This window comes from Rhizophagus irregularis, chromosome 15, assembly GCF_026210795.1.
Source record: "Rhizophagus irregularis chromosome 15, complete sequence".
NCBI lineage: Eukaryota > Fungi > Glomeromycota > Glomeromycetes > Glomerales > Glomeraceae > Rhizophagus > Rhizophagus irregularis.
This window is the reverse complement of record NC_089443.1, coordinates 4,304,765-4,319,560: the sequence shown is the minus strand read 5'-3', so window position 1 is coordinate 4,319,560 and position 14,796 is coordinate 4,304,765. Positions and strand designations below refer to the sequence as shown.

The following is a 14,796-nucleotide window of genomic DNA, read 5'->3' as shown; positions in this document are numbered from 1 at the left end:
ATGGTTCGCATATATATGATTTTCTGATTTTTTTCCGGTGACCTTTATATATAGTTTTCCCGGTCCTATTTAAACTAACTAAATTCTTTATTTAAAAAATTATTCAAATATTATAGATCGTGAGTAATTCTATTATATTTATATAATATTTACATATAATTTAAACTAACTAAATTCTTTATATAAAAATTATTCAAATATTTTAGAATGTGAGTAATTCTATTATATTTATATAATATTTACATATAATTTAAATTAACTAAGTCCTTTATTTAAAAATTATTCAAATATTTTAGATTGTAAGTAATTCTATTATATTTATAATATTTACATATAATTTAAACTAACTAAATTCTTTATTTAAAAAATTATTCAAATATTTTAGATCGTAAGTAATTCTATTATATTTATATAATATTTACGTATAATTTCAACTAGCTAAATTCTTTATTTAAAAAATCATTTAAAATATTTTAGCTTGTAAGTATTGCATTTTTTTTTAATTTAATAATCCTTTATTTTTTATATTCAATTTATTATAAATAATTAAATTTTTTTAAATATTTTGGTAATTTATTTTAGTTGGTAAGTTATAAGTTATTATATATTATTTATTTAAAATTTAAATTTATTAATTATTTATTATATTAAAATCTTACAATTTTATTCAGAGTAAGTATAATTAATATTATTTAATATTTAAATTTTTTTAATTGTAAATTTATTTTAAATTTTAATTTTTAATATAATTTAATTTTTATATTTAAAGATTTGGCACTAGTGGAAGTAAAGTTATGGATCAATTTATTTTCAAAAATGTATTAAAATGGATTCCTTATGAAAAATTTAAAAATATTGGGTATCTTGATAAAGAAGAATTTGGTACTTCTATATATAAAGCTAAGCCAGTAATGGCCAGAAGAGTACTTCCTTTACCCAGGATAAGCCAGAAATCAAAGACATGACCAGAAGAATTGAAATCTTCTTCATCCAAGACAAGCCACGATGGCCAGGAAAAATTTCCTTTGCCCAGGATAAACCAGTCCAAGATGCTAAAGTGTAAATTTATTTGGGGAAGGACATAACTGATTCCTTCTCCAGAATCAGTAGACCCACACTTTAATAAACTCACCTTCTTTGTACCAATAAGCTTTTGTGCTGTTTTGATTTTGCATCTTGATGATTTTTCATCTAGCGTTGCACCTTGCTGCAATTTTTGACGTGGTTCAAAGCCAAACAATCAAAATCTTTTAGAGACCAATGCTTCGAGGATTTTTTTCCAAAATATTTTAGATATTGCTTATCTTCCATATTAACAAAGAATTGTGAGAAATGAAGAATTATGAGAAACAAAGAATTGTGGGAAAAAAGTGCAAAAAAGGCAGAATATTTATAACAAATACCTGACGCGCTTTGATGTGCTTTGCTGTTTTACTGATAAACTTTACTGATTGTTTTACTGATATAATCTGATCAGAGTTAAAAATCATTTCTTGTGGCACCTAAGATTCCATTACTCAACTAGTGTTGTTAAATGGCTTGAGATTGCATGACTTGGGAGCACGTAAACTTTCACTGGACTTTTTTAAAAAATAAATAAATTACAAGAATTACTTGAATTTAAAGCTCCGAACGGTTCCGGTTTGAACCGGGAACCGATCCGGAACCGGCAAAAAATTCGGTTCGGTTCTCGGTTCGGTTTTGGACTTGGAACCGTCCGGTTCAGTTCGGTTCTATCCGAAATTAAGAAAAAATGCGAAAAAACGAATATACGACTATCCAGTGATCGTACAAGGACGAGCCATAGCTCGTTGGAATCCTCTCATCGAGACGCGTCGAATGATGGTAAAATCAAGTCTTTATCATCGATAGATCACGAGATAGCACATGGTGAGTGTTTCTTAAAAAATTTGCATTAGAAAACGATCCATTGGTGCTAGAGACATGAATTTACCACCATTCGACGCATCTCGACGAGACGAATCTAATGAGCTATAATTCGTCTTTTTACAATCACTGGATGGTCGTGTATTCATTTTTTCGCATTTTTTTTTTAAATTTTCGAACGTCAAAAATTAAAATTCCGATACAAGCGATTAAACGCCATCTATTGATCACACAAAGACGAATTTTAGCTCATTGGATCCGTCTCACTGAGACGAGTCGAATAGTGGTAAAATCAAGTCTCTAGCATCGATAGATCGTGAGATAGCCCATGGTGAGTGTTTCTTAAACAATTCGCATTAGAAAACGATCTATCGATGCTAGTGACATCATTTTACCACCATTCGACTCGTCTCAGTGAGACGAATCCAATGAGCTAAAATTCGTCTTTGTGTGGTCAATAGATGGCGTTTAATCGCTTGTATCGGAATTTTAATTTTTGACGTTCGAAAATTTAAAAAAAATGCGAAAAAATGAATACACGACCATCCAGTGATTGCAAAAAGACGAATTATAGCTCATTAGATTCGTCTCGTTGAGATGCGTCGAATGGTGGTAAATTCATGTCTCTAACATCAATGGATCGTTTTCTAATACAAATTTTTTAAGAAACATTCACCATGTTCTATCTCGTGATGTATCGATGCTAGAGACTTGATTTTACTACCATTCGACGCGTCTCGATGAGATTCAGAAAAAAAAAACTCTTTCCCCTTTTTTACATTTTGTTAATTTTCCGCAGTAATTTTTGCGCTAGTTAGTCTTTTCTTCAGTTTCGACTTGAAACGCTAAAGGGGAAGAGGCCCAAGAGGGCGCCTCTGGTTGTATACGAGGTTTTTAGTTAGTATTTTACCCACACCCAAGGGAATATGACTTCTTCAAATTCTATAGTAATAGACTGGTCTTCATCTTCGTCAACACACTCGTTTATTCGCATAGATGACCTTCATTTTCACAAGATAGTTCTCTTTATCCAACTACAGATATTGACTCTCAAGTTTCTTCAAATATTAATAATGATGGCTATCCAATAAAAGATTTTTCTTCTATATCTCCCATTTCTTCAACAACGACGACTCCACCTAATGTCGATAATTCTTTTCTCATTTCTTCCAAGAAATTTCACGTGACCAGAATACACAAAGCCGGTTATAACAAGATTTACGAATTTAGACGTTCAAAAAGTTTCTTTTTTGAGATTGTTGATCACCATTTGGACACCAATCAACTTCATTTACGGATACACACAAATGATTATCTCATGTCAACTACCCCTATTAAGTATCATTCCACAAGTGCACTACCGAACGCCAAATATCAAATTAGCAAAGGTCTTCAGCATTTTTTTTCCTCACAAAGAGTTATTCCACGTCGTATTCAACATAAATATTTTGATATGATACGTCAAAAATTATTAGATAGAATCACGTTTATCAAGTCACGTGAGAATAAAATCAACAATAGGAACGCAACAACGAAAACTTTTTTCAATTTCTCATACAAAAGATATAGATTTCATTTTGGTATCTTTATCCCTTGCGACCATATGATTGAGGCAAATGGCTTATCTATTCCACCTCGACCTTGTGAGGTTCCTTGTCCTATAGTTATGTCTAATAATAGATATGGATGTGGCTTACATTTTTTCAAAAAATACACAGCTGCAATAGCTTTTGTACGAAATGAACATGGTGAATTTACACTTAAAAATCAACATCAAAATAAACAATTCCATGCTAATTTGACATTTGACCGATGGATAAAAAAAGAATCGAAATCGATATTCTCTTCAAGAACGGGCATCTCTCATAACTCAAGATATATTGTCTGCAATTCAAATCATAAATCCAGACCTGGACGTACTCACATTTATCACAAACTTATGAATAACTTCCAAATAACTCCAAGTCCAAATCTGAGGACAGCTAGAAAACAAAAAATCAGATATGAACGTTCTTGTCGTCGTATCTTATCACAAGAAGTTATTAAACCAGGCGCCATCTCCAGTACATCAACGAAACTGGCTGCGGCTAAAAAAGGGCGATTCCTTTTTTTACCATCTCAAAAATTTACGACTCCTCTTAAACACTTACGTTATAAGAAAACTGTTGATATCCCCAAACAAAAGGATTATAATTTTACTATTCCACATTATTTCAGTACTAATACGAATGTGACTAGCCGACCAATGGCTACAAAAAATATTTCCATTGCCACAGCTACGACTTCAGCTTTGGTCTCTAACGACAAATTAGTATATACGGTCACTCCTTATAATCCTGTCCCGGACATGTTTATTCCTATCAAATATCGGGATATAATACCGCCTGATTCTATTTATGATAATTTTGGTTCTTTTATTGTCCCTGGGTCTAGGGAATGGTTTACTTATATGTATCAATTGGATTTAGATACCCATGATGAACGCCTTAGAAAAGCAGATGATGCTAAATTTGCCGCTAGAATTGATGAACTTAATGCCGCTTCTGAGGCTTCTAAACTTAGTTATCAACAGTATTTAGAAGAACGTTCAAAGGAAATAACCGATCTGATAATACAAGAAGATATTAGAATACAAAATTTAGCCAGATACCACGGCACTAATCCTAAACACGTTAAATATCGACAACGTCAAGCGTCTGATTATACTAGGTGGAACAATACTTATCATAATAGTATGATAAATCCCCAACGTATTACCTCTTCCAACAAAAAGAAAAGCAAAAAGAAGAAACTCTTACAATCGGAAATGGATTCTTTTCTCATTAACTACCCTAACGTATCACTTTCTTTTAGTTTAAAGTGTGATACCACACGATCAAGGTTCGATTATAAGGATAATATACTCCCTACTGAACCATACACGTCTGATGACACCAAGGAAATTGAAACCCGTCCTTCAAAGCGTGATGATCATAATTTTGATAATAACTCCAGGTCTCATGGTACTTCTAAACGCTCCCGTCTAAATACTTCTCTAGCTCTTGATTCTGAGCAGGCGGGATCGTCTAAATAATTTTATTAGTGTTCTCATATTTGAATTTATAAATTAGTGTTTCATTTTTTGGAATCATTTTCTGTATATAGACGTTGTCTATTTCTTTTTTTTACATTTATATTGATAGTATATACAATAAGAATAGTGTTAACCATTCCACTTATGACAGTATTTACAGGTGGTGGCTTAGGCCAAGAGAAAAATACGGATCAACTAACTTTTCTTTTTTTAGATTAGCTTTTTTTGATTGTTCCCATTTGATTTATTAGCGTAGTCCTACAGATCGAAGAGTGAGGTCCCGTAGGGGATGACAAACAACGATCTATAAACATATATTAGTTTTAAGTCTTTTCGAACTTTTTCTTCTTTTATTTGTAATAGTCTGGGTTCACCACTTTTTTAGTAATAAAATAAATAAATAAATAAATAAATAAGCGTCTCGATGAGAGGATTCCAACGAGCTATGGCACGTCCTTGTACGATCACTGGATGGTTGTGTATTCATTTTTTCGCATTTTTCTTAATTTCGGATAGAACCAAACCGAACTGGACGGTTCCAGTTCAGTTCCATTTCGGTTTTCGGTTCTACCCGAACCGCAAAAAACCGAACCGAACTGACCCGTTTGGAGCTTTACTTGAATTACTTGAATCAGTTATAATATATTGTTGTAAAATTAAAATTTATTTTTACCTGCTTGCCCTGGATGAAGGAGATTTACTATCCAAGTCATGTTGGATTTCTGGCCAGACACTTACTGAGTTGCTACTTATATATACTCATGTTTCTTTTTCCCTTAATTTTTAGGAAGATTTGAAAAACGTAAACAGATTGTGAAAAATGCCAGAGGTGTTAAAGAATATCAATAAACTTGACAAAATTGTTAACATTGAAGAAGAAGAGCAGATTATGGCATTAAAAGAACGTCAACTTCAATTGAGAGAGTGTGAAGCCAAAATTCGAATATTAGAACTTCAGAACATTCAGATTCAGATGGAGAAAGAAATAGGCAGGCGAGTGGATTCATAATCTACCTGTTTCTTCACAATTTTCTTTAAATCTTTTTAGTGGTCTTTTCGTATTTTCTCTTGGGAATCTTCCATCTCTTGTTTTATTTGCTCTTTATTTTTTCTTTTTCTCATTCTCATGATATCCATAATAATGTAACGATTTATGTATCACAAAATAAAGTTCATGCATTCAAATATTTCAAATTTTATTGTTTTGTTTGAGAGCATCAAATAAAATAAAGACAGAAGGAGTGTAAAAGTTGCCAGTATAGAAAAGAAAAAGTACAATATGAATTGAAAAAATTATATATTAGCTTATAAGCTTTTCTCCACAGTCCACATGCACAGCTTTAAACCACTTTAATTGTGTAATGTCTCATCTGAAACTTTCTTATCAGAAGAATTGGTGTATGCGAAGCCAATTCTTTTGGCAAGAATTTTCAACTGATTTACCTTCACATAATCTATAATACTATTGCGAACTTGGATTTATTACTTGAACAGAAATAGCCAAGACAGTATTCCTTTCCATGCTATTCACCAGATATTCTGTAATTGCTATGATTTCTGTTGCAAGCAAGACATGGCATTTGCTTAGTATATCTTTAATTATCATATCCTCTAAAGCTATTTCGAAGTTGCAAGTATGTGAAATGCTCTAAGATGAATTGTATAATTACTGGTAACTCTAAACCTGGTTTTCATACAAATTTTTTTTTACTGTCGCGAACTTGAGTTTATTGCTTGAAGTGTTGCAGGTAAGACAATATTCTTCCAATGTACAGTCACGTCAGAAAGTATCGCCCGATTCAAATTTTATAGTAAAACATATAAAAAATTGAAAATTTCAGGCTATATACATATTCAACTTTCTTTTAATATCCATTTCTAAATTTTATATCATTTTAAAGCCAATACCATATTCTTTGAAATATTGATGTTTGAATTTTGGGAAAGTTAAAATGCAAGAGCTATTTTATTTATGAGGTAAAAAAGTTTTTTTTTATATGTTTTAGATCCAAAAAATAAAATTTATATATAAAAATGAGCTGCATATATATTTATATTTCTTTTATTAATTATTTCTAAATTTTATATCACTATAAAGCCAATATAATATTCTTTAAAATAACAATATTTGAACCTTGGGAAGGTTAAAATGCAAGAGCTGTTTTAATCTTAAAACTCAGTATTCATTTTTTATATGTAATTTACTATGTAATAGTGAATCGGGTGATACTTTCTGACGCGACTGTACATTGGAAGCCCTATAAAAAATAAGTATCCGGAAATTGTTCCAAAAACACACTTGTTTCTGGACACTCATTTTGTCCAGAATTTGTCCAGAAATTGACCTGAAATATTTTTTCATAAAATTTGGCACAAAAAGATGATCAACAGGTGGCCATCATTATAATTGCTTTTAACCTAAAGTTTTATATTATAGATATATAGTATTTTTGCCTGCTCAGCAAATTTAATTAGTATGACAAAGAAGGTTATGAATGTCAGTCTTGTGCTTTTTGCATTTTTTTACAAAATTAATTTATCCTTTTTTGGAAGTAACGTCCAGAATTTGTCCAGTTCAAATTATCTGAATTTCTACTATGTCTGGAATTTGTCCAGGTTTATCTATCCAGAATTTGTCTAAAATTTTATGCTGGACAAATTCTGGATATATTCCGGACAAAGTCCATGCAAAAAATAAACATTTTCCAGACAATTTCTAGACGTGCCAGATTTATTCTGGACAATTTCTGGACATTTTTATAGACATTTTCCGGACATTTATTTTTTATAGGGAAGGAATACAACTTCGCTAATTCAGGATCATAAGGGAACTGATTCCCATTTTTGCAGTACCATGAGCCATGTAATCCATAATTTCCATGTTTTCCATTGCAAATAGGGCATGATGAGCTCTGTTATAAAAGGATCTACTAGTTTCAAAATTTTGATATTACGAAAGAAATTTGGATTTAATTTAAGAATATCATCAAAATATTTACTTTCTTGACTTGAAGACGATACAACTTCCAAACTATGCAAATTCACTTCATTTCATTTCTAATGAATATCTGAAACAGCAACTTATAAATAAATTTTATAAAGTTTGATGTTTGCAAATCATTCTGTATAGAATAACTGGTAGTTGTTGAAGTTCTACAGCATCTTCCCAATCATTAATAGAATAAATAATTTTACGTGTATTCTAATGTTGAATAAAACTAGAATAATTGAATAATGTATTTGAAGGAATTAATTCAGTTTTAATTTATCATCATCATTTAAATTATGTAATAAAATGAAATTTTTAGGAAACTTAATTGAAAATGGATTTTCCCATAATAATGGAATTGTTAAACGACACCATAATCTATTAACTAATATACACGAATGTAATGTTATATAGTCATCATGAAAATATTTTATAATTTCATCTATTAACTCTGGTAAATCCTTGAAAATATCTTTAAACACGCCATATGTTAAGAGAAATGAAAGAAGTGAAAGAGGATTCTCGGCTTAGAAGTTGTATGGATTTCAGAGTGACAATTTCGTTTGTCACACAAATATTTATGTAATCAATTTTCAACGACATGTTACGCAAACAAAAACAGTGATATAAAATTCTAAAAATAGTTTTACATTTTTGTGTTATGAATATGCGCGGATTTTAATACTACCCCAATTTTTATGACATAACAGTCAACCTTCGCCATAATTTTTACGGCGGCTTGATTTCATTTTGTAAATGGTTGATATTAACAATCCCTTAATTTTTACCTAAAATTATGGTTAATTTTAGCCAATGAAATCAAAAATGTGATCCTGTAACATTCCATATTAGGTTTTTATGTCGATAACTTAAATAATGGCTTTTCCTCATCATCTAGAGTGCAGATGCATCGGTAACTCCAATCATTTTATCCTTGATTGTTTTCGTCTTTGTATTTACGACCTGTTAAAGATAATTCCATCTGCACAGATGCCTGGCAAATCCTTTCATAACATCTTCCTTCTTAATTTCGATTATCCGGGAATTCCACCAATCAAAGACTTTTGTTTGCACTCTTAATCGAGATTACCATGCTCATTCCAATCTTTAATAATTTTTCCAGTATGAATTTGATTCATCTTAGTATAACGATTAACGAAACCCCATATACAAGGTAACAGTAAGAATAAATAGTTTTTATCACTTCACATGTCTTGTTGAGGAGAGTAATATCTTAGCGAAGTTTTATTTAGCCATTAGGTGCTTAATTATGGCTTCAGACTTTCGGTATTTAGGTTATCGGAACCACATGAAAAAAATCAGAGAACACGTTAATATGAGGATTTGGGTATCATAAAACTGGAACATTTTTGAAAATGACCATTCTTCTGAGAAAGCTTTTGATGGAGTCTCTATGAACATGCTAAATTTAGGACTATTTTGACATGAACAGCTGATGTAATATATCTTAAAATAAAGCATCATTCTTAAGTGAATATCTTTCATGAAGTTTAATGCCGTTCTATCATTTTCAAGTGCCAGCTGTTGGTATATGGCACGTATGGAATTTTTGAGGCCTTCAAGTTTACATGTTCGATATACACTATCTGTTTAAATGACTTAATCCTTCTCACTGCAACGCAAAGGCCTGGTTAATAAAATTTTTCAGACAGCAATTGATTGTGGCATTTTGTCACGGTCTTATATAACATAAAGATATCAGCCAGAGTTCTCTACCAAAATCTCAACGTAAATTTTAACCATAGATGGACTTGTTGAGTAATGCCTATAACGAATCAAGTTAGTTAAACAATTCCTATTCATGAATCGCAGTTTGAGGTGGCGGTTGATATAGTGGTAAATCTGTAAAGTATTTCGAATCTTTTTTGTTGCAAAAAGTTCGTCTCAGTCCTGGAGTGAAAGATTACTCAACTGATCATCACGATTGTCAGGAATTTCTACTTTCCAAAGCTTGAGTTCGTCAGCTTTCACGCCATAGAGGTAGCTAACCAACTTGTTACTATCAATATTGACTGCGTTCATATTTCCTTTGACAAGACAAAGCGATAGATATTTAGGTTTATATACTATTTTTCGCAAATGTTATTGACGCAAACTAGCATATGTGGAAACAAGTGCAGAATTTTCAATATGATTGTAAAATTTCCATATGCTAGAATTTTTAATTGAAACATAGCCATTATGAAATTTACCTTAAAATCGTATAATTGACAATATAAAATTAAAAACTATAAATGAAAATGACCAGGTAGCTACATTATCATGTGTGAAAGTATTAGTATATAAACGAACGAGCAAAATTATGTTTAACTAATATAGTAGCTATAGTCTTCAGACTTTAATAATAAATTCACCTAATTTTGGATATAACCACAATTGATCGACGATTACGGCATTTGGCTAATTACATTCAAATAGACAGACCAAGGCGATAACATAGTTTTAAGTTAAATTTTAATCATGTTTGTTTACCCAAGTATATTTTCTTGCTTTTTAGACTTGGACGCTATTTAAATGAAATTTATTATTCGTTAAATGAATTTCATAAAAACAGCACATAATATAAGTAAACCTATTTTCTTTATTTAATTTTCTTTCAATTTCTGAAGCTACTAATATAAAATATAAAAAAAAATTATATAAATTAAATACAGTATATATGAAAACAAACCTATATTTTTACTCAAGTTGTGAGTGTTGGTTTCACAGCCACCTAATGAGCATAAAGTATTATGAGTTTGGTCGTGACGTTGAGGTCAGGTATAGAAATCATGGCTGGATTCAACCGCAAATTCAGCTGCTAGGTTACAAGGGAACAATGAAAAGTACTTTGAAATCACAGGTCGTGCCAGAATTGCCTTAAAACTCATAGTATACAAAATATGTTTGATCGACATCATTTTGAAAACGTGACTTTTATTTCACATGATCTTAGATTTTTCAAAATTACCAACTAAAAGAAATTACAAAATAATTTTTTAAATAAAGAATTTAGTTAGTTTAAATTATATGTAAATAATATAACAATAAGTAATAAAATTAAATAATTTCAGTATCTGAAATTATCAGTATAATGAAAAGGTATGACACTTAATGACGTCAGAACCGGTTCAGTGACAACATACAGAATGACTATGCTTACTTCTTTTAATCCTTATAATATTATAAGAAAGTCAATTATGTTACCTAAGGCCTAATTATTATTTTTTTTTTTCAAAAAAACAAATACGCCAACTCATGATGTCAATTAATGCAGAAATTCGTTTGCGCTTACCTTTTTTAAATCGATGATCATTTCTCAATTAATTGCCTCACAATAAAATTTTTTTTTTGTAATACAGGAAGTACAATTTTAAGATCATTACTGAAAAAAAAAAATTTATAATTATTAACTTTAAAAAAAATCCCATATTTCAATGAAAATATTATTTATTGATTAACTCCTGTTAAACAGAGAAAAAACAATTAATGAATATTGCAGACAAATCTAGACTTTATTTTATAATAAATGAATCGAGACCTTAAATTTATCGCACGGGAACTTAACTATTGTACCATTAATTTACAAATTTAAACATTAAAATAAATTAACGTTTTACAATAAATAATTTTCATATGATTAAAGCACGCCAACACGCCAAACTCGCTTGCATTTTTATTGAAATTGACCTTTTTTAAATTTATTATTGTTTTTATTTAACGTTTTGCAATAAAAAAAATTTTCATGTGATTCACGCCAAACTCGCTATTTTCTAAATCGACGATCATTTCTCAATTAGCTTTTAAAAAAAAAAAGATAACCTATCATAATGTTGTTATTATAATCTGGGTACATCAAACACTGATTAAGGGAATCCTTTGCTAGATTTATTTAAACCATTTTATGGGGTTGTATCCCCACACTTTTATGTATATGCCATATTTTGCTTTATTTAAGCACCCTTTTTTTTGCATATGATGCTGCTGAATCTTCACATTCTTCACTTTTTTTAAAAATAAATAAATAAACATGGACGACGCTGCGATTAACATCAATGAAATTGACGACGATAAAATTGATATTAATAATGATATTGATAAACCACATAACAATAAACCTATTACTAGAATAGGTGTGTCACCAAATGGAAAATATTACGTTACTTATAGAGAAGACGGTAATGGTTCAATTATCGGTTGGAATATTAAAAGTATAGATGAAAATGATGAACTTGGACCAGGATTCAAATTAAGTAAATCAAGTACATTTGGATATTTATACCAAATTTGTGTTTCTGATTATAAGGAACTTGCGTATATTAATGAGTCCCGCAACATAGGTAACTAATGCTCAACTGGTGGTGATGGTTACCATACCAGCATTATGATGTACTTTTGTCCAGAATTAAAATACTGGCCGACATTACATTATAATTTTGTGATATTTAGCAATACCCATAATTAATATTCAAAATTTAATTATTATAATTAATGTTTGTTTTATTAGAAATTTACGATATGTTGAATGGTGAACAAAAAATTAAATTAGATTGTGGCCATCTCTTTTCCAAATATGGTTATTCTACCTTTAACTTAAAAGGTGAATTTATTTTATACGAAATGGATGATAATATTATTTTTGTTTACTCCACACAAACTAAAATTAACAAACGGAAGTGTAAAAAATGGAAATGTGAAAGAATGTATAAAATACCGAAAAATTTCGAGCTTATTAGCATATCAAAATATGATAAACTCTATTTATTTTCGAATAATTCAATTTATGTATGGGACCTTGTTACTGAAAAAGGTACAAAAATATGTGGTTTTGACGAAGAGATAAAATATACTTTTTACAGTGAGGTAATAAAATATTATTAAAATTTTTTGTCTTGTAAAATCAAAATATATTTTTATTAACTATTGTTTTTTTTATTATCCATAATTTAAGTCAAATATCAGAATTTCTAGTAATGAGGAGTTTATTTGTATAGGAATCAACAATAAAATTATTATTTATTCGATTGAGTTAAAAATTCTTATTGCTTCTTTGGATATTAATGAAGGTAATTATTATTTAAGGTAAAAAGTTGTGAAATTCTTACAATACTATATTAATTATTCTTCCCTTTATTTATCATTAGATATTCACCTACATAATTTTAGTCATACCACTTTGATCCCCTTATTAATTTCTTTATTAAATGGTAGTACTATTATGAAACATTGTTGGAATGAATTTTTAGACCGTTTAAAAGGCAAATCCCAATTATCAATAGAATATCAGACTGATGAAAGTTTCCCAGATAATTTTCATGTTACATCTGAATATGCAATTAGAATTCTAGATGGGCATGTTTGGAAGATTAAACTTGAAGAAATTTTAGTAAAAATGAATTTGACATCCGGAAATCCTGATGAAATTGTTGAAAGCTGGTACTTTAATGATGAAACGTATGAAAAATATGATCACTTAAATTTTAACTTATTGAATTCACATTTGGTTACTGTACGAGAATTATTTAAAGATAATATAGATAAGAGTAAATTACACATACAACAAGAATGGCCTTCTAATTTAATTAAATGGACAATTTATATTAGGAACGGAACATTCAGGCTGCAAGTTTTTAAAAATAATGGTGATTTTATTTGTGAAAAAGTTGAAAGTTGGGATTATAGCGCAAGTTTAATTGAAAGTAAGCTACACAATGACAGTGATATAATTGTATTGGCAACAAATGGTCTTTATATTTATCATTTAGATGAAATTAACAAATCTATTTCTTTAAATTACTATTATTATATGAAGACAAAAAAATTAAAAAATTACATAAGATTGTTTTCTGGTCCTACTTTACCTTTACCAAATTATGAAAGTTTCAAATTGAATGATAAATGGGTTTTACGTGTAAAAGATAATAAGGAAAGCCTTCTAAAATATGGCATTGAATTATTAACATTTGCAATTGAAGATCATAGATTAGACTTAATAGATGATATCTATAAAAAATGCATAGATTATTTTAAAGAGGATTTAAGGAATAATAGAATGTTTTTAAGTATTATTACTTCTACAATGCCATTATTAAATGAATATTATCCAGAATATATTTCAAGATATTCATCAGAAACTATTATGATCATAGATTCTGCTTTATATAGTACAAAATATATGAATAACAATTTACATCTCCATTCTTTTCAGTATCTTCAAATAGTTAATTTAACCAAGTCAATTTGGTAGACAAAATATAATTGTTTAATAATGAAATTAAAGAAATATTGGAAATTTCATTCAATACTAATTATTATTCAATTTTTAATATTATTACCCCTTTTACCCATTTATTTTGTTATATTTTACATATTATCAAGTCATCATCTTATTAATGATATTAAAAAAAGTGACATGTTTTCTGTTTATTTTCTTATTCTTGACAAAATTTCTTTAAAAATTTCAAAGTATTCAAAACATACAACACCAATGTTTACTTTTATGAATCCTTATATTAAATTTGTTAACTATCCACAAAATTATAATTGGTTTTTAGAATTAATTATGCCTCATTATAGTCCATTTGTTAAAACAATAAGTAGAGATATCTACAAAACATGGAGTGGGGAGACACTAATTAATTTTAAATGGAATAAATATGGAAAATATTATTATTCAATAATCTGGATTGGGTTTATGTTTTTACTTGGATGTTTTACTGCCGCTGCAACGATTCCTCAACAATACATTAATGATGATATTCAAAAACAACTTTTAATTGCCTCAATCATACTTGGATTTATTCATTTGAGTTTTGAAATACGTCAGATTATCTATGATCCTATTAAA

The 14,796-nt window shown here is 29.3% G+C and overlaps 2 protein-coding genes across 2 annotated transcripts; both read left to right on the top strand.

Annotated features, from left to right (window-relative positions):
• Nucleotides 1-3,490: 3,490 nt before the first annotated feature.
• Nucleotides 3,491-4,960, top strand: OCT59_007681 (uncharacterized protein; the record flags this gene model as incomplete). Its single annotated transcript, XM_025329593.2, has 1 exon — nucleotides 3,491-4,960. One exon carries the CDS (start codon nucleotides 3,491-3,493, stop codon nucleotides 4,958-4,960), a length of 1,470 nt encoding a protein of 489 aa, XP_025184012.2.
• Nucleotides 4,961-11,979: 7,019 nt separating this feature from the next.
• Nucleotides 11,980-14,196, top strand: OCT59_007680 (uncharacterized protein; the record flags this gene model as incomplete). The annotated part of the gene is made up of 4 exons (XM_025330134.2): nucleotides 11,980-12,289; nucleotides 12,457-12,812; nucleotides 12,901-13,015; nucleotides 13,094-14,196. 4 exons carry the CDS (start codon nucleotides 11,980-11,982, stop codon nucleotides 14,194-14,196), a joined length of 1,884 nt encoding a protein of 627 aa, XP_025184011.1.
• Between the last annotated feature and the right edge of the window lie 600 nt (nucleotides 14,197-14,796).